This window comes from Schistocerca cancellata, chromosome 10 (genome assembly GCF_023864275.1).
Source record: "Schistocerca cancellata isolate TAMUIC-IGC-003103 chromosome 10, iqSchCanc2.1, whole genome shotgun sequence".
Classification (NCBI taxonomy): Eukaryota; Metazoa; Arthropoda; class Insecta; order Orthoptera; family Acrididae; genus Schistocerca; species Schistocerca cancellata.
The window spans coordinates 100,881,565-100,903,236 of NC_064635.1; the positions used below are offsets into that span (position 1 = coordinate 100,881,565).

At 42.9% G+C, this 21,672-nt stretch overlaps 1 protein-coding gene across 6 annotated transcripts in view; it reads left to right on the plus strand.

Moving 5' to 3' along the window:
• The window catches only part of LOC126106449 (speckle targeted PIP5K1A-regulated poly(A) polymerase-like), a 112,133-nt gene that overhangs the window by 35,057 nt on the left and 55,404 nt on the right, over positions 1 to 21,672 (plus strand). For all 6 annotated transcript variants that reach the window (XM_049912736.1, XM_049912732.1, XM_049912731.1 and 3 more), the window contains exon 6: positions 12,270 to 12,492. In XM_049912736.1, the coding sequence (XP_049768693.1) occupies positions 12,270 to 12,492 (223 nt within the window). The remainder of the gene's footprint in view (positions 1 to 12,269; positions 12,493 to 21,672) is intronic.

The window sequence follows — 21,672 nt, forward strand, 5'->3', positions numbered from 1 at the left end:
AAACCCATTCTGATTCCTACAGAGTAGATTTATAGTCTCCAGAAAAGTCACTATACTCGAATGTAATACATGGGCACCATCAGAGAGGCTGGCAATTTTGGGGGATTCTCTCACAATGAGCCACTCATCTTCTTCACAGTCAACATCTACTAAGTGGAAACGAAATGAGGCTAACGATTCGAAGACCCTCCCAGTTGCACCTCACTTCCTTGTGGTTTCACATACTGGAGACGGTCAGTCCTTTGCGATGGTAAATCCGTTTGTTTTTGAGAAAGGTGTTGATGCAATTGCTGGCCCCGTGAAGTCCTGCTCTCATTTACACAATGGCACTTCCCTTTTGGAGACAATTTCTGATTCTAGAGTCCAACAACTGCTCGCAGCTTCGCTTCTCCACGGCTGTCGCGATTGTGTCGAGGCCCATAGCACACTGAATTCTTCGCACGGTGCTATTTACACTAGGCTGCTCGATGGTCTGATCTACGCAGAAATCCAGACGTACCTCTCTGATCAGGGTGTCATTACAGTCCATCGAGTGATGAAAAAGGTAGATGCATCCTTAATGCCCACACACGCTTGTTTTGACATTTGATAGAGTAGTGCTTCCCTCCAGGATCAGGACAGGCTATGAAGTTATCAAAGTCAGGACAGACGCACTGCTACTGGTGTAACAGTTGCAACCACACTCGCACGTCCTGTCGACACCTGGCCAAATGTGTAACCTGTGGTAAGGGTGCTCACGAGGGTGATTGTCCACTTCCTTCTCCCTGCCACACCTGTTGCAATGGTGATTGTGCAGCCTCACAACGAGATTGTCCCGTGTATCTCAATGAGCGGGCTGTCCGGGAGATCCGGGTCGAGGATCTCCTCTTGCAGCTGTGCAACAAACCACCAGACTTCCTCACGGGGCCGAGTCACCTGCCACACAACCGGCAGGCCGGAGAGGACACACGGAATACTCCCGCAAAGACTTTTTACATCCCTCCAGCCAACAAATGTCTGAATCGTCATCTGCCACACTCGGAGGCCCCAAGAAATCAAACTGAGGCAAACAGTCTTCTCCGTCACCGACTCTGAGATCCTCTTCAGTGGTGTCACCACGTGATACACTCACCCGGCCGACTTCAGTTTCCCCGCTTTTCACCGCCAATTGTTTTTCTGCCCCAGACTCCGCAGACCTACAGAAAGAGAGGCAGTCTCTGTAGATCTTGTGGACCGAGATCCTCCATCTTCCGCACCCTGTAGCAGTGAGTGTTTGAAGGCCGGCACTTGGCAGCCGTCCAGGTGACACCCCATCATTTTTCCCTGCTCCCCTTTCCTTGCCATGACTCAACTCCAATGAAACATTTGTGGCATTAGATCAAACAGTCAAATTACAGTTGCTCTTGAAATCACAGTGTCCACTTTTTCTGCCTCCAGGAAGCAAAATTGTGCCTTTATGACCACTTTGGCCTCTAGCATTTCTTTCCAGTCCACTTTGATCTTCCCCCCCTCCCCCCGAGCATGGCATTCCATCTCGTGGGGTAGTCTTGCTGCTCATCCGGAATGACATTTTTAGTCAAACAGTCTTCCTGACTAACTGGCTTCAAACTGTTGCAGTCAGCATTTTGCTTCCTCACTTCACCTTTTCCCTTTGTACCGTTCACATCCCTCCGTCGTTCGGTGTCATTGGGGCAGACGTCATCCAGCTTATTGGGCGACTGCCTCGGCCCTTTATGCTGCCTGGTGACTTCTATCCGTACCGCCCCCTTTGGGGTTCTCCCAGAATCTGTCCTAGAAGAGCCCTCTCGGCTGACCTTCCAATCAATTTAATCTCATTTGCCTTAACACAGGAGCACTCGGGTTCCTTTCAGATTCCACGCATACCTATTGCCATTTGGACCTCTCCTTCTGCACTGCCCAGCCTGCCTGTCATCTAGAGTGGTCTGTTCCCTCTGACACGTACTTGAGTAACCATTTCCCTTGTGCTGTCTGTTTGCTGACTCCCACCCCATCTATGTGCACACCTAAAAGGCCACTGATGGCTATGTCCCCACAAATTGTTACAAGCAGGTGATTTGCAAGAGTTAACTGGTTAAATTGTGAATAACTGATAATGTAATCAGAGGATAGTATTTTTTTTTGTTTTTTGTTTTTCTTTTGTTTTGTGAAGAGTATTATTTAACTGATCTGGTGTGAAAAAAGGCAAAAAGGTGTTGGTTAGAGCTGGGCTATGTTGATCCTGTGGTGAATTAGTGTAGGTAGACAACGATGTGCATAAAGGTTAAGTGGTTGTGTTGCCGCCAAAACACGTTAAAGGGTGGAGAAATTCGGGAAAATTTAAAAAAAACTACATGTAAATGTATTAAAAGGAGTGGTTTTGTGGTGGCAGATTATGAAAATGAGGCTAACAATTGTCTGACGAAGAAATAATGACGTTAAAACCTGTGGGAAGTGGCTAAAAATGATCAGTGATGTAAGAAAAACGGAAATGGAAATAAAGCAAAAGTTGTTAGAACTAGCTGAAATGGTTGTTTAATAGGTGAAAGGAACTGTTTGTGAACTAGAAACTGTGGATTTTATAATAGCGGTAGTGTTGAAAGCAGAAATTTTTTTGTTTTTTTGGTTATGGTTTGGAAGTGGGTTACGTCTTATTACGTATTATGTATTATTGAATATATATCGGCGGGATAAAATTGTATAGTAGATTACGGTAAAAAGGAGAATGTGAATACAAAGTGAAACTACTGGCAAAAACAGAAAGAGAAAATAAGTGTTTGTTGGTAATGAGGATCACCCTGTGGCTAAACATGCCTTGGTGCACGGCCAGCACATCTTGGCACAGTGTTACACCGTCCGGGTTATCTGGATACTTCCCACTAACACCAACCTGTCAGAACTCCGGAGATGGGAACTTGCCCTTCAGTATATCCTCTCTTCTCGTTATCCGCCAGGCTCAACCTCCGCTAATTTAAAGTTGCCGCCACCCATACCTCACCTGTCTTTCAACAACATCTTTGCCTCTTTACTTCCGCCTCGACTGACATCTCTGCCCAAACTCTTTGCCTTTACAAATGTCTGCTTGTCTGTGTGTGTGTGTGTGTGTGTGTGTGTGTGTGTGTGCGAGCGAGCGCGCACGCGCCAGTGTATACCTGCCCTTTTTTTCCCCCGGAAGTAAGTTTTTCCGCTCCCGGGATTGGAATGACTCCTTACCCTCTCCCTTAAAACCCACATCCTTTCGTCTTTCCCTCTCCTTCCCTCTTTCCTGACGAAGCAACTGTTTGTTGCGAAAGCTTGAATTTTGTGTGTATGTTTGTGTTTGTTTGTGTGTCTATCGACCTGCCAACGCTTTTGTTTGGTAAGTCTCAGAATCTTTGTTTTTAGATATATTTTTCCCACGTGGAATGTTTCCCTCTATTATATTCATATCATTAATTTGAACCCAACAATTACGTTTGTTATTGTCACTGTTGCATTTCGAAATCTTTTCTGTCGTCTTTTTTCTTTCTTTTTTTGCCAGCAGTTTCACTTTGTATTCAGTCTCCTTTTTACCGTAATCTACTATACAATTTTATCCTGCCAATATATATTCAATAATACATAGTATGTAATAATACGTAACACACTTCCAAACCATAAACAAAAAAACAAAAAACAAAAAAACTTTTTTTAATCCCCCCCCCCCACGATTCCCCCCCTCCCTCCCCGCTTTCAACACTACCGCTACTACAAAATCCACCGTTTCTAGTTCACAAATAGTTCCTTTCACCTATTAAACAACCATATCGGCTAGTTCTAGTAACTTTTGCTTTATTTCCATTTCCGTTTTTCTCACATCACTGATCATTTTTAGCCGCTTCCCACAGGTTTTAACGTCATTATTTCTTCGTCAGACAATTGTTAGCCTCATTTTCATAATCTGCCACCACAAAACCTCTCCTTTTAATACATTTACACATAGTTTTTTCGAAATTTTCCCGAATTTCTCCACCCTTTAACGTGTTTTGGCGGCAACACAACCACTTAACCTTTATGCACATCGTTGTCTACCTACACTAATTCACCACAGGATCAACATAGCCTTTTTTCACACCATATCTCCAGTTGCTTTCTAGTTCACCTTTATCTCTCCCCATATATTTTATTTTCATTGTCATTTCAGCCTCATGTTACACTTTCCACCTTCTACTACCATGTCACCCTCACAACACCCCCACAATGACCCCATTAAGTTTTATTTACATTCCCTCCGCAAACATGCCTTTGCCCTAGCCAGATTACACTCCCATATTTTATTTTCTCAGGCTTGTCTGACATTTGGCATTACCCCCAAAGGCCTCACACTTAAAATTCCCAGCTCTAGCTGTAACCATTCTTTCCATCAGTCCCTATACCAGTTCCAAACTGAACAATCCATAGCCCTCACCCACCTAATCCTTCACCTACACATCAACTCAGCCAATGAACACACCCGTCAACTCCTATCCTTAATAAAAGTCCTCAGTCTTTCCTCTCCCACATCCACACCGGCTGTTCAGAGCATCCTCCTACAGGCCAACCGAAAATTAGAACAGCATGCCACCCTCCACCTTAAAAACCTATCCAATCTCCTGGTTTCCCACCTCCGGAAAGGCAACTCACTCACCCTTCACAACCTTTCCAGCAACCTCAACCTCCTCTCATTGCACACAGACCCAGCCTCTCCCATAATCTCCCACTTCCAGCTCCACTCCCCCCAAAACCTCAAAATTCCAATCAACACAATCTGGAACCACAACACCCTAATTCAGTAGTTAACCTTTCCTCCAAACCTCTCTCCCAATCCGAAACCTCTGTCCTATCCAAAGACCTCACCTTCAGCCCCACTCCCAGATTCAACCAAACAGCCCTTGTCAAAGATTTACTGTCCTACACTTGTACTCTCTGCTGGAAATATCACTTTGCCACGAAGAAAAATGATCCTAATCCTACTCCTAATGATCCAACTCCCCAAGACACTATCCAAATTGAACCCTGCCTGGAACAGTTCCGTCCTCCATCACAGCGGGACCCACCTCTTCCTCAAAATCATCCTCTCCAAACCTTCCAGAAATTTCTCACTTTCAGCCTTGCCTCTCAGTCCTTCTTGAAAAACCTTAATCCTACTCCCAACGTCACCACTGCTGAAGCCCAGGCTTTCAGTGATCTGAAGGCTGATCAATCCATCGTCATTCTTCCGGCGGACAAGCGTTCCATGACCGTGGTACTTGATTGTCGGGGGTATGTGGCTGAGGGACTGCGTCAGCTTTCAGACAACACTACATACAAAGTTTGCCAAGGTAATCCCATTCCTGATGTCCAGGCGGAGCTTCAAGGAATCCTCAGAACCTTAGCCCCCCTACAAAACCTTTCACCTGACTCCATCAACCTCCTGACCCCACAGACACCCCGCACCCCTACCATCTACCTTCTTCCTAAAATTCACAAACCCAATCATCCCGGCCGCCCCATTGTAGCTGGTTACCAAGCCCCCACAGAACGTATCTCTGCCTACGTAGATCAACACCTTCAACCCATTACATGCAGTCTCCCATCCTTCATCAAGGACACCAACCACTTTCTCAAACACCTGGAATCCTTACCCAATTTGTTACCCCCGGAAACCATCCTTGTAACCATTGATTCCACTTCCTTATACACAAATATTCCGCATGTCCAGGGCCTCGGTGCGATGGAGCACTTCCTTTCACGTTGATCACCTGCCACCCTACCTAAAACCTCTTTCCTCATTACCTTAGCCAGCTTCATCCTGACCCACAACATCTTCACTTTTGAAGGCCAGACATACCAACAATTAAAAGGAACAGCCATGGGTACCAGGATGGCCCCCTCGTACGCCAACCTATTCATGGGTCGCTTACAGGAAGCCTTCTTGGTTACCCAGGCCTGCAAACCCAAATTTTGGTACAGATTTATTGATGACATCTTCATGATCTGGACTCATTGTGAAGAAGAACTCCAGAATTTCCTCCCAACCTCAACTGCTTTGGTTCCATCAGATTCACCTGGTCCTACTCTAAATCCCATGCCACTTTCCTTGACGTTGACCTCCATCTGTCCAATGGCCAGCTTCACACGTCCGTCCACATCAAACCCACCAACAACCAACAGTACCTCCATTATGACAGCTGCCACCCATTCCACATCAAACGGTCCCTTCCCTACAGCCTAGGTCTTCGTGACAAATGAATCTGCTCCAGTCCGGAATCCCTGAACCATTACACCAACAACCTAAAAACAGCTTTTGCATCCCGCAACTACCCTCCCGACCTGGTACAGAAGCAAATAACCAGAGTCACTTCCTCATCCCTTCAAACCCAGAACCTCCCACAGAAGAACCACAAAAGTGCCCCACTTGTGACAGGATACTTTCCGGGACTGGATCAGATTCTGAATGTGGCTCTCCAGCAGGGATACGACTTCCTCAAATCCTGCCCTGAAATGAGATCCATCCTTCATGAAATCCTCCCCACTCCATCAAGAGTGTCTTTCCGCCGTCCACCTAACCTTCGTAACCTCTTAGTTCATCCCTATGAAATCCCCAAACCACCTTCCCTACCCTCTGGCTCCTACCCTTGCAACTGCCCGCAGTGTAAAACCTGTCCCATGCACCCTCCCACCATCACCTACTCCAGTCCTGTAACCCGGAAGGTGTACACGATCAAAGGCAAGGCCACGTGTGAAAGCACCCACATGATTTACCAACTGACCTGCCTACACTGTGAAGCTTTCTATGTGGGAATGACCTGCAACAAACTGTCCATTCGCATGAATGGACACAGGCAGACGGTGTTTGTTGGTAATGAGGATCACCCTGTGGCTAAACATGCCTTGGTGCACGGCCAGCACATCTTGGCACAGTGTTACACCGTCCGGGTTATCTGGATACTTCCCACTAACACCAACCTGTCAGAACTCCGGAGATGGGAACTTGCCCGTCAGTATATCCTCTCTTCTCGTTATCCGTCAGGCCTCAACCTCCGCTAAGTTAAAGTTGCTGCCACTCATACTTCACCTGTCTTTCAACAACATCTTTGCCTCTTTACTTCCGCCTCGACTGACATCTCTGCCCAAACTCTTTGCCTTTACAAATGTCTGCTTGTGTCTGTGTATGTGTGGATGGATATGTGTGTCTTTACGAGTGTATACCTGTCCTTTTTTCCCCCCTGAGGTAAGTCTTTCCGCTCCTGGGATTGGAATGACTCCTTACCCTCTCCCTTAAAACCCACATCCTTTCGTCTTTCCCTCTCCTTCCCTCTTTCCCGATGAAGCAACTGTTTGTTGCAAAAGCTTGAATTTTGTGTGTATGTTTGTGTTTGTTTGTGTGTCTATCGTCCTGCCAGCACTTTTGTTTGGTAAGTCTCAGAATCTTTGTTTTTAGATATATTTTTCCCACGTGGAATGTTTCCCTCTATTATATATACACCTACAAACAAAGGCCTACAAGGGCAATTGGCTGCAGGGTGTGATAGCTGGGACCATACAAGTGGTTTCAGAAGTTCAATCCCACACCTGGGAATCTTCCCTTGTTGGTTACCAAAACTCTTCTACTGCTCTGTGTCTCATTTTGTTATCTGATGTCCTTAGCATCACCTCACCTAATTGAACTACACTTCATAATTCTTGTTTTACTTTAATTGTTGTCCATCTTGTAACCTCTTTTCAAAGTAATATCCATTCCATTCGACTGCTATTCGAAATGCTTGCTGTCTGTGGCAGAATTACAATCTCATCATATTATTCCTTCTTTGTGTATTTTAATTGTTTCCCACATTTCTCCTTAATTTCCTTCACTAGATGCTCAGTGTATGGATTGAATAATGTGGAGGGTAGGCTACAAAATTGTCTGTCCTTTCTCAGCTGCCACCACCCTGAAATGTCCATTGATTCTTACAGCTATAGTTTGGTTTCTCTGGAAGTTGTAGACAGCCGTTTGCTCTCTGTATTTTATAATATGCTGCCTGACCAAAAAAAGGTGAGGCACCCGGAAGATGTGGTCGGATGTCAATGTAACTTTTGTATATATAAACATCAAAAGTGAGTGTGTAAAATATTGGCATTGCAATTCTTGTGACACAACAGCAACCAGTTAGTGTTACCAGGAAAGGAAGGATGTATAAGGGGTGAGAGAGATGAGCAAACACTGTGAAGGACCAGAGCTGCTGCATACTCGTGTGAGACAGTGTTGTCAGTGCCTGAGAAGTTTGAAAGTGGCATCATTGTGGTTCTCCATTTGGTTGCCAGGTAGAATCGTGCAGTATCTAGATTTGAGGTGCAGTTGAATGTGACGGTGGCCCGACGTCAGATTGCGTGGGAATGTGAGGGCAAGTGTACTGATTGTCAAGGTTCAGTCGATCACATCTGACAACCATAGGGGAGGATCACCGTATTGTGCACCAAACACATTGTAACCCTTTCACATGTGTGCCTGCCGTCTTGAGAAAAAGTAATGGAGTCCCTGCAACATTGGTTGGAAACTAGCAGCAGTCGAACTAGGAACTGAACATGCCATGTGTAGGCAGTCATTAACACCACAAAAAATACAGAAGCATTTGGAGTGCTGCCATGACATTGAAGCATAGGCTGCTGATGAATAGCACTGTATTGAGTTCAGTGATGAATCGCAGTTCTGCAGTACCCTGTATGATCATTGTTGGCAAATCTATCTGTGACCTGGAGAGAGGTCACAGCGGTGTTGCACCTGACATTGCAGTGTAGGGAGCCATCGGGTACGACACAAGTTCACGGCTGGTAGGGCGCAGTAAAACTGACAGCACAACAGTACAGAGTGAAGATCCTACATCCTCACATGTTACCTCTCCCGTGACAGTATCGTGTTGCTATTTTTCGGTATGACAGTGCTGTTCCACACGTGGCACATGTCTTATGAACTGTTTACATGACACTGAGGAACTTCTGTGGCCATCTAGAACCCCAGATCTGTCCCTGATAGAATGTGTGTGGGACCAGCTCGTACGTCAATTCATTCCCAGTAATAGCAAGTTCGTCAACCCTCTGTTGACTATTGGGAACAAGGAAGGTGAGGTGTAGATCATCCGGGTATTTCGGACATGGTCCCAGTTGGCATAAAAAAACTCCAACGCAGACATTAGCTGTAAACAAATACTTTTATTCAGAAAGTTACATTACCTTTCCTCTTACAAAATGTCATATAAACTCTTATTTCTTACAATAAATGTGACATATTTGACTTCACTCTGAACATTATCATTTTTCTCAGGTTCATCACTAGCAATTTGCAGTCCAATATAAAACGGGTTAGTACCTTGAAACAGGCGATTTTTAACTTTACATTCCTTTTCTAGATCTGTCCAGGATTTCACTTTCATTATATCGGCACTCTGTTCTGACTTAGAATACGTTATAAACTTAAACCTATTCCTTCTAGTATATTTACGCCAAGGTACACCAGACGCCCTCTGTGGATTCAAATCGAAAGCACCCATCTTATTGCTGCAGGCTATATGAACTTTCTCCAGTGCACCCTTATCTTCAAATATCTTTTTTTTAGCTTTATCATAAAGAGTTAGTCTCTCAATCCTAACATTGACCCTATACACATACGTTACAATCTTGTTAATAATTACAGAGGCATATTTGTTACAAAAAACTTACTCATCGGTAATATCATAATGTTGCAACGTAGAAAAGTTCTTCGCTTTCTCATCATGCTTCTCAAGAGTGGCCATTTTACCATACTCAAAACGTACACCATCCGTTTGAGTGAACCCAGTACGCCACCTACACATTCGACCAAATATGGGCCTAGTTAGATTTGTCCGTCGGCGTATCCAACGCCGAGGGCGTGCAGCACGAAACTTACGGTACACCCTCATCCGACGATATACTGACAACCTCTTGTGCAGCCTCCATGTCAGACGCGTCCGCTGCATCCACCTCATCCTTAAATTAACGACAATGGACAATATGACAATCTGTACGTACAACTTCGAGTCTGGAAATAAGTGCTTCATCTCCAATGCTAAATTCATTCGATACAAATATCACCAAGCCACGGTGTGTAATAACCATACCAGGCTTATTCTTAACATTAACAGTCACTGGTCAGCCTTCAACAATACGCTTCAGAACAGATGCATATTGACGCCACCTGGACCACTCGCTCTTCAAAAATAATTGCCTTGTGAATACGACTGTCGTAACCGCCAAATCCGAATTCAGAACAAAATGGCAAATATACGTGCTGCTTTTTTGACAACACCATCTCCACTAAAGTTGACTTGCCAATATTTGTATTGCCAAATAAATCTAATTGCTTCTTACGAACCTCCGTGGACCGAAAGGCCTCGTTATACCAGTGTACGACGCGGCCCGCCCAGCCATTATAACTTAAATGACACTCGCTCAAAGAATGCACAATGACCCGATTAGCCTGAAAGGAAGCAAAGTACTTCTAAATGAAACATATACGACTCCAATTATTAACTAAAAATGGATCTGTAAAATCAAACCTACTAGTTCGCTCAGCCCATCTGCGTAAACAAACGTTAAATGACAAAGCTGAATCATTGCAATTAGATAAAGGTTGAGTGTCATGTTTAGTAATGTATATTAAAGCAGATTTCCGGCTTCTACAATTTTGAACATCAAACACAGCATTAGTACTACCGAACATGAATTCCAAACCAGAACGAACTTCTTCTAAAAACATCTTAACTTTCAACTTCACATAACAATGCAAATGCGTCAAATTACCTTGAGCAAAAGGTTCCTCAGACACACAATACTCCAAAACAGATCAAACAGAAAGAGTAGTATTAACAAAGTGTTGTTTGCCACCAACAGAAGAAGCATTGACTGTAATAAGAAACGAATCGCTGCTCTTTTTATGCCCACGACGACGCTTAGGCATTGCCATCACCATCTGGAACATGTCCAAGCCGGTCAGGCGTGTCCTGGCCTGCCAGCGTCCTTGGGGTTACGCGGGACCTAAATCACAGAATTGCGCCACTAGTAATACTAGGTGGCGGCGATTGACTTTCTAATGGAGCTCTCACAGGATTCTCACTCGAAGGGGATGCCCTTTCAGCACCGAATAGGTACGCTGGCATGCGCGACAGAGGCACTTCCCATCCGTCATCAAATTGAGATTGTGAAGAGTCTTCACCTGTCCGGTACTCCGACGAAGATTAGTGCATTTACACTGCCACAGTTTTCTAAACAATACTGTTTTGTAATCACTGAAATAATGTCATGTTTATGTCCTTATTTGTCAGGACAAGGTTTGCATGAAAGAAAAGCCACCAGAAAAGTCTGAAATTCGGATGGTGTTTTTTTATGAAAATTTCGATGAAGAAAACGTGATTGTTGGTTTGACAGTTCTGCTGTCACATGTTTTAATAACAACAAATTCTGATTGAATATTGATATTTTATGAAAAAGAGTACAATTGAAAACAATAGTTCAGTGTGTTATCCGTGGTGATTGTATCTTTGGTGTGTTGCAAGGATTGAATTCGTGTCAGTTTGTGGTACGTATGCAGCATTTGCAGGCAAATCGCATGAGAATTCTACAGTAAATACTTTCTATTAAACTGGGTGTGAGGAAGAACACGCAAGTGTATGCTGTGAAAACGCGTGGTTTTGTTTTGTTTTTTTGCAGTCATTTTTAGCAGAAAACAGGAAAGTTGTCTTTATGGCTAAGTTAATGTTCCTACGTGTTCGTATATTGAAACCGTGTGAAATACTGTCATTGAATTTACCACTTTACTGGTCCAGCAGCTGGAAAGGTCTCTCTCATACCCAGTTTACTAATGATTCCAACAGATTTACCAATTCATTTTGACTTCTATTCCAATCGAGGTTCTATTTACTATAACAGTACGTAAGGTCATAGAGAGGGGAGAGGAAGAGGTGGAGAGAGACACGAGGAGGTAGTGGATATAGAGAAGGGGGAGGAGGATATGGACAGAGAGATGAGGAAGGAGGAGATGGGTAGAGTGAGTGTGGGATAAGAAACGTACAGGGAGCAGGAGGTGATGGACAGAGGTAGGGGGAGGGGGAAGGGGGAGAGGGGGGGAGGAGGAGATCAGAACGTATATCCAATTCCCATGCTTATTTAGCAGTTGCAAATCATTGCTGGGTTCGCTAGTAAAATATAATAATCAATCCTTGTATACAGTCATATTTCTTACCCACAACAGAGTAAATTTTTAATACACCATGTTTCACATTTGCAAAATAAATAACACCACAGCACTGTCGTGCCTTCAGGTGACACGTTCTACGGCGAGTATGTCCCGAACGTGGAGGAGCTGGTGTCCATTGTGCAGACCGTGAAACGACAGCTAGCTAAGGCGTGGCCCGAGTTCAACCACGTGACGGCCATTCCCAGGGCACGTGTGCCCATCGTCAAGTTCCTCCACTGTCCCAGCAACACGCGCTGTGATGCAGCCTTCACGAATGGCATCGGTTGCCGCAATGCTCGGCTGTTGAGGTAAGCTACTGCTTGGGAATGTGCATAGACTGCACCCTCCTCTTTTATGAATTTTGCTGTGGTTATGTTAGGATTCAGGAGAACTGTACAGGGCGTTCCATTCATCTTGATCACACCTGACAACTTCTTATCCAGAAGCACAATAAAAAATGAATCCATCAAACATAGCGTTAACTGCAGGACATTAACTACCTTTATTGCCTTTCCTGTAAATTTGTTCATTCCAAAGATTTGAACAGTAACACTTTTTGAAATAGCACCCATTTTTTATTTGGTTATCCCCTCCATCTCCTCAAGACTTATCTAGAAAGTATCACAGTGTACCTTTAATATAAACATGACATTATTTTTAAAAAGGGAACATAAAATGAAATTTGGCTCAACTGTACCAGCACACAGTGCAGGCTTCCTGGGTAATGTATTCCATCAACTTGCTGAAGTTGACACTAAACAAAAGGAAAATGCAGACCAGTCAGTCAGTGAGCCGTCTTCAGTTGAAGGTTTGAGCAATCACAGTGTACAAAATGAGATGTGATCAAAGAGTAATGCAAATTTTTTAATTTGCTGGCTTTTCAAAATTACTTTTTATCTTCCAGAGTGAAATTTTCACATGAATCAGGCTATGTGCTTGCATGAAACTTCGTGGTAGATTAAAACTGTGCTGGACTGAGAGTTAAACTTTGTACGTTTTCCTTTCCCAGCCAAGTGCTCTGCCAGGGTGTACACGGCCCGGGACATCCGGGAATTCCGGGAAAAACCCGGGAATTTTTTCATCCGGGAAAAACCCGGGAGTTTTTAAAAATTCCGGGATTTTTCGTTGTTTTAGATTGCAGTTTTGTAGGTGTGACGTGTAAGATCTGATACGCTGACAAAGAACTTTAGTCCACTACTGCTAAATAATATTGCAGCAATGAAACACAAATCAGAGAACAACACCAAAATAAAAGTTTAGTTGCGTAGAAAATGGGTAAATAGTGTCAAAGGATTTAGGTCGAAGATTATGCAGTACGTCCGTAACAACTAATATGCATTCGATGTGTGTGACGTCACAATTGTTTACATTTCTGACAGATCACCAGAAAATATTACGAATAGTGGCTTGAGATGCGTTACTTTCGAAGTAAATTTCCACGCAAGATGATTTATGTTACGTGTGAGAATGTGCAGTGCATTTCTTAAATCACAGGGCGTTATAACTCTCATTCAAAACATAACACTTTGAGGATCAGCCATTTGAAAAATGTCGGGCCCAGAAGATAAGTCATTTATGCCACTATTTAAAATTTTACCGGCAGATTTGTATTTGATATGACTTAACATGTAACACACGCTAAAAAAAGACCGAGCTTCAAGTTAGTTTTCATATTTAATGTTGTACTTTCATAGATAAAAAATAATGCAATCGATGGCAAAAAGTTCCATTGACCTTCAAAAAAATGTGCATAATGTGTTACTGAGCAATGTCACAAGTGTCTTCATGCCAGAACACTTCGACTTTTCTAAGCAACTGATAATCATTTTGGCACGATTTTAATTGCCAAATTAGAGCCTGTTAGTAGGCCTACGGACTTCCTATCATTGTAGGACTAATAACAGTGGATGCCAATAGAGGATGCAATTCTCGTTCGTACATACACATCTGCTTACGAGTTAACCGGTGTAGAAACGCACTTTGCTGAATTGAGCGAGCTCGGCCTACCTTCGTAACGTACGCGCCGCGGCCTGTCTTTCTCGTAGGCCTCGTGCTCTGAATAACTGCCGTCATTCGCTAGCGAGGTCACGTGACATGAGCTATGACTGGCTGACAAAATTGCATCGCTCAACGCAATCTCTATTTTAGCGTTTCGGAAGCTACCGTGCTGTAATTTGTGGAATTTGTGTATATACTTTAGCAATACGAAAATAAACTCTGTGCATATTGTCTCGCATCAAACAACTTTCCAAACACATTGTTTTCCTGGATTTCGTTTCCTAAAGTGCTGGGACATCCTTCGCCGGTATAAGACCTTTAAGATTCAAAGGACTGATAGGTTTTACAGCTCCGAGGGAAAGTATACTGTTACTTAACACGGATGTATTTTCACCCGCTTTATACGTTATTTCATCCGGGAGAAATTGTGTTTTTAACCGGGAAATTTTTTCTTGTCCACGTAGACACCCTGTCTGCCAGCTGAGCTACCTGGGCACGACTCATGACGTGTCCTCACAGCTTTATGCCTGCCAATACCTCACCTCCCACCTTTCAAAATTCACAGCAGCTCCCCTGCAGTACTTGAAAGACTAGCACTCCTAGAAGTTTCATGTCAGCACACACACACTGCTGCAGAGTGAAAATTTCATTCTTGAAACAACCCCCAGGCTGTGGCTAAGCCACGTTTCGCACTCTCCCTTCTTCCAGGAGAGCTTCTGTGAAGTTTGGCCAGCAGGAGACAAGGTACTGACAGATGTAAAGCTGTGAGGATGGGTCGTGGGTTGTGCTCGGGTAGCTCAGTCAGTAGAGCACTTGCCTGTGAAGCACAAAGCTCCTGAATTCGCGTCTTGGTCCAGTACAAAGTTTTAGTGCAACTGGAAGTTTCATTTTTGTCTTGTTGGTACAAGTGATCATCACGTATCTTCTCATTTTCAGCTCTTTTAAATATTTAGTTTATTGTTGAAGGTCGAAAAGGTTATACTTGTTTTTGACTGCTCAGTGAATTTTTACTTTTGAGAAAGGTGGCTGAAAGAATTTGTATTAAATTTTGCTTGAAAAAAGGAATAAAGTGCAGCACCAGATTTGAAGTATTGACTGTGGCTTTTGGCGAATGAATAGGTCAAGAGTTTACAAGTGGTTTAAATTTTTGAAACAGGGTCAGGAACACGTTGGAGATAACAGCTCTGGACACTCGAGCACATTAATTACTGACTACAATGTGGAAGAAGTAGAGAAAATGGTTTTGGAAAATCACCATAAGAGAGGTTGCTGATGTTGAAATAGCCTTTGGCTCATACCAAGTAATGTTTTTGGACGTTGTGGCCATGAAAAATACAGCAGCAGCAAAGTTTGTTCCAAAATTGTTGAGTTTAGACCAAAAGCGGCATTGCGTAGACTTAGCTAAGGAATTGCTGAAGGAAGTAAACAGTGGTCCAGAACTTCTAAAGGAGATTATAACAGATGATGAAATGTAAGTATAAGAGTGTGACATCGAAACAGGGACCCAATCCTCCCAAAGGAAACTGCCTGAAGACCCAAGATAAAAAAAAAATTTCCAGGTTTGATCACACACAAAGGTTCTCATCACCATTTTCTTAGATTACAATGGGATAGTGCTTCGTGCATTCTTGCCTTATGCTCATATGGTCAATAAGCAATACTACATGGAAGTTATGCACTGTTTGTGTGAAGCAGTCTGAAGAAAATGACTAGAATTGTGGCAAAACCACTTGTGGAAATTGCATCACAATAACACTCCTACTCCACCTCAATGAGTGTTAAGATTTTTTTGTCAGAAAATAAAACTGGTATGTTGCCTCAGCCACCCTATACACTGGACGTGATCCCCCTGAAAGTTCTTTCTGTTCCTGTAAAAGGACAACATTTTGCCACCATTGATGAAATAATGCTTCTAAGATTGTAAAAAATGCTGGCACAAGTGTTCATCTGAGGGGGTTGGGGGATTATTTTGAAGAGGAACAAGTAGGAACAGAAGGTAGAAGTACTGCTTATCTATCAGTATTGTATTACATGTGCCCATTTTATAAATATGAGGAATATCCAGAAAGTAAGGTTACAAGAGCTATAGCTCTACCAGGGATTAGCGTTCTTACTGTTGTGTGTGGTAGCACACACTGAAATGAAGTAATGGTAACAGTTGTCTGCAGCGTAGCTACTGTCGTTGGGTTGACAGTTAAAAATGAGCAATCTTATTACATTTCCTACCATGTGCAAAGCACATGGTGTGTACACTACCTGAATGCTAAGAGCAAGGTGCTGCTGCAATTCATCGCAAAAAATATCCATGTATGGGAAAGAGGTCATGTCACATCAACATGTGACAAATTTGGTATGGAATTTCACCTTCAGAAGAATGGAAATTCACACTGAAGAGAGAAGTGGCCACCCATCCACAGTGACTGATGAACTGGTGCGAAAACTGGAACACTTTCATTCTGATTGCTGTGTAACCATTGATGATCTGCACAAACTGTGTCCTCAAGTTTCTCAAACCGTTGGTCACGAAATTGTGACTGATTGACCAGGATATTGCAAGTGGTGTATGTGATGGGTCTCAAAAGTTCTACTGTAGAACACAAAATCAAGAGAGTCTAGGCCATGCAAAAGTTTCTCAATTATTTTGCAAGTGACAGACTTACCTAGACTCTTTAGTGATAGGGGATGTAGTATGGTTTTACTACCATAACCCAGAGAACAATTCACAATCAGTGCAGTGGCAACACACTCGTTTCCCTTCTATACAAAAAAAAAATTCAGAACTCAACAATTGCTTCTAAAAGTCATGGTAACTGTTTTCTTGGACAGAAAAGGGTTTTGCTTGTTGAATTCTTGCTGAGAGGCAAAACAGTCATCTGTGCACGATACTGAGAGACCCCCAAATAACTCCGCAATGCCCTACAGAGCAAATGTTGTGCAGTGTTGATGAAGGGAGTCTGCCTCCTCTGTGACAATGCTGGACTGCAATCTGCTAGAGCAATGTAGGGGTTCTTGACCGCATTTCATTGGAATCCCTCAAACCGTCCCTCACACTCTCCCGATTTTGCACCTAGTGACTATTATTTATTTCCTAAATTGGAGAAATTTTTCGATGGTGGTGGGATGAAAATCAAAGTGGAGAAACAGTTTAAGGAGTTGGCAGAAGACATCTACAATGCAGGTGTTACAAAACTTATTGCACAGTTGTCAAAATGTATTGAAGTAAATGGTTATTGTGTGGAAAACTTAACGTAATACCTATGCTGCTGTTCCTATATGTTTTGTTGAAATATACTCATTTATGTTTCTGTAAAAAAAATCTTGTATTCTTTCTTTCCAGATATCTCTCTTAAGAAAAAATTGCTATTACTGTTCTGCTAACAATGCGAGAGGTGGTGTAGTTAGTGGGTAGCCCACTAAGTTTGCTTTCGGGAGGTTGATGGTGCAAATATCCATCCAACCATCGAGATTTAGTTCTTCTGTTGTTGCCCTACATCTCGCAAAGCAAATGCTGGTATGGTTCCCTTGTAAAGGACTTGTCCAGTTCCCTTCCCCATCCATTCCCTATTCCAATCTTTGCTCCATTTCTAATCACCCCATTGTCATCAGAATGTTAAACTCCATTCTTGATCCCTTCTTTGTTTTGCTAACTTGCATTCTCCATAGATGTTTCCATTTGCTTTCTGTCATCTCCAGTTAGTAGATGAGTTTTGTTACCCAAGGTACCTTCACTGTGCATCTGTATATGTGGTTTGATCAACAGGAACATAATGTTATGTGAAATAAGGGTAGGTGTGCATCTGCAAATATGGACTTTGATAGAGAAACTGATGTGTGTGGCTAATTCAGGCATCAGCCATTGTTAGTGTGTGTGTGAGCAAGTAGACCCCATAAACTTCCTCTGATCAAATTGGCAATAGACGTGGTTGAAATTTGAGGTTGTTTCTTTTTATTTCATGAAACTGATTTTGATAAAACACCTTTATTAAGCAAATGGAACACTGGTTGGTCAGTTAGGTACAGGGTACAATTTATATGCCACTTGTAATTGTGATGTAAAACCCTGCTGACTCATCTGATGGCTGTTGTGCCTGGTGGTAAAACACTTGTCTGGAAACTGGAAGGTCACAGAATCAATGCCCAATTGTACCATGAATTATTTCGGTCTGCCTTGAACTTAGTCTTAACCTCTCAAGTGTGAAGATTTGCCTGGAATGACAATCGGTGTGGACTCCACATTAAACCATAGGTTCCCTTTATCTGCTTGGATCACTGGAGTACTTTATGGACAAAGAAGATGCCAAAGCGGCATCAAGTTGAAAGCTTTGTACCAGGCTGTTGAGCCACACAGAATTATTATTTAGTTAAGTAAACTTTTTGAACTCTTTAATTACTAAATTAGTAAGGAGGATGATTTTTTCCATGTCAGTAGTAATCCTACCTGCTGACAAAGGCTAAACCACTGTGGTCTTGAACTGCAGGGATTACCTGGTAGGGGACACTGCCAGCTGTTAAATTTGTGCATCTGCAAACACTGCCAAAGTGACCCCGTTCCAGAAATCCAACAGGATCTCCTCAAATCCTTAGGCCCATCCCAGAACCTCTCCCCTGAGTCCATCTGAGACCTTACCGCCTATCACTTTCTGCACTCCAACCTTCTACATGCTTTCAAAAGTCCATAAACCTAACTACCCAGAACACTCCATTGTGGCCAGTTACTGTGCCCCCACTGAGAGAATCTACTCTCATGGACCAGAATCTTCAGCCTGTTGCCCAGAAATTACCCTCCTATATAAAAGACCACTTCCCCATCCAACTCTCTGCAGTTCCTGGTCCTTTACTGTACGGTACCCTGCTGATCACATAACCTGTACACTAAAATCCCCAACGCCTGTGGCTTTGCTGCTATTGAAAACTGCCTTTCCAAATGCCTGACTGATTCCGTACTTAGAGCCCCCTCCGTGGTCACCATCACCAATTATATCCTTGCCCACAATTGCTTCTTCTCTAAAGTTGTCACCTGCAGACAAATCCATGGTACAGCAATGGGTGCCCTCACGGCACCCTCTTCTGCTAATTTACTCATGGACCACCTAGGGGAATCCTTCGTAACAACCCAGAATGAAAAACCCCTCACATGGTTCAGATTCACTGACGTGGCTTGGACATGAACCGCTGATTGCACCCCACAACCCAGTTTTCCAGATAATGTTTAAGGAGGTTGCTAGGCACAGTCCGGCCCCGGTAACTGAGTGGTCAGCGTGACAGAATGTCAGTCCTAAGGGCCCGGGTTCGATTCCCGGCTGGGTCGGAGATTTTCTCCGCTCAGTGACTGGGTGTTGTGTTGTCCTAATTGTCATCATTTCATTCCCATCGACGCACAAGGTGCCGAAGTAGTGTCAAATTGAAAGACTTGCACCCGGCAAACGGTCTACCCGACGAGAGACCCTAGTCACATGACATTTTATTTATTAGGCACACACACTCGCACAGTGTTCAATGTGTCCTATTTTGAAAAGACATCATTCAAATTGGGAACTATAATTTAATTAAGGTTCATAACTGTTGTGATGTCATTTGTTCAGGCTCATATGAAACTGTGAATTTTCTTTAGTGTTGGATTATTGAACTTATTTGATCGAACTACTTCCCATGATGATTACCCAAACTACTTCTGATTTTCATATTGTTCCCTGAATGAAACAGTAACACTGAGTGCCATAAACTATGTTTAATATGCTCTTGCATACTAATCTTTAAGAAGCAGCCAACACCATTTCTTCTGCTTAATTATTCATATAAAAGTGTTAATTACACGATGAAGAAATACAACCTATGTCAACAAGGTTATAAAACTACTACTTCCAGGCCAGCTGTCAGAGTCGTACTTCAAAAAAATTAAATAAAAAGAAAAATCAGGTTATAGTGAGGCCTTCAAACAGTATTTGTTTGCATAATATGTTGTGTAATAAATAACCTGGTAGTGTTACAAAGCCACATTCACAAATATGCAAACTACATTAATATTAACTAGGCACAAAAATGCAAAATTTATTTCCAAATTAAAAAAAAAAAAATTGTAGTCAGTATATTGCCACAAAACAACTGGTGGTCTTCACATTCTAATCAATATCATTTCTGTTATGTGAAACAAAACCAGTGATTCTTTGAGATGAATTTTAGTGCCAAAAGTGGTAATTTAGAAACAAACAAAAGTCTGTACTCAACAATTTTATCTGCTCTTGTGCAAAGTTGATCTAGAAATCTGGCAGCATTTTCAACAGTGAATTTAACACAGCTGCAGAATAATTGCACATCTGCCAATTCATTGTGAACTAACTTCACTTAAAATTATGATCACATTTATCCACTTTTTCTGGAACACCATTCTTTTGGTAAAATAGTCTGTCATCTGCTAATCAACAAAACTAATAAAGTTTTTAAAATATAATGTAATTGTACCCACCAAGTAGTGGCAGGAGAACAATGTACAAAAGTGTTATCTATGCAAGCTTTTGGATCCGGGAGGGTTGAAGGGAAAAAGAGGTGTGAATGAAAAGAACTGGTGAGTTTTAAGAAAAGGGGTAGAGTTTAGAAAAGTTTCCTAGAACAGCGGGTCAGGGAGCCTTACCAAAAGGGATGAGAATGGTAAAGCGAATGTCGGGGACTGCAACGGATGAGTGGGGGACTGCACCGGACAGGATTTGAAAACCTATTCAAATCTCGTTGAGTGCAGTCCCCAGCATCCTATCCAGTAGGTCACCCCTGACCTGGAGTTCTGGGTGACTCTTCCGAACCCTGCCTCCTTTTCCTAAATCTCACCAGTCCTTATCCTTCACCCCTCTTCCCTCACCGGAGCCCCCAACAACATAGTTACTTTGGCATATGTACTGACTTAAGCACAGCTTTCTCAAATGTTTAAAACTACTTCTACTACATCTACGTCCGTACTCCGCAAGCCACCTGACGGTTTGTGGCGGAGGGTACCTTGAGTACCTCTATCGGTTCTCCCTTCTATTCCAGTCTCGTATTGTTCGTGGAAGGGAGGATTGTCGGTATGCTTCTGTGTGGGTTCTAATCTCTCTGATTTTATCCTCGTGGTCTCTTCGCGAGATATACATAGGAGGGAGCAATATACCGCTTGACTCTTCGGTGAAGGTATGTTCTCGAAACTTTAACAAAAGCCTGTACCGAGCTACTGAGCGTCTCTCCTGCAGAGTCTTCCACTGGAGTTTATCTATCACTTCCGTAACACTTTCGCGATTACTAAATGATCCTGTAACGAAGCGCGCTGCTCTCCGTTGGATCTTCTCTCTCTCTTCTATCAAACCTATCTGGGACGGGTCCCACACTGCTGAGCAGTATTCAAGCAGTGGGCGAACAAGCGTACTGTAACCTACTTTCCTTGTTTTTGGATTGCATTTCCGTAGGAGTCTTCCAATGAATCTCAGTCTGGCATCTGCTTTACCGACGATCAACTTTATATGATCATT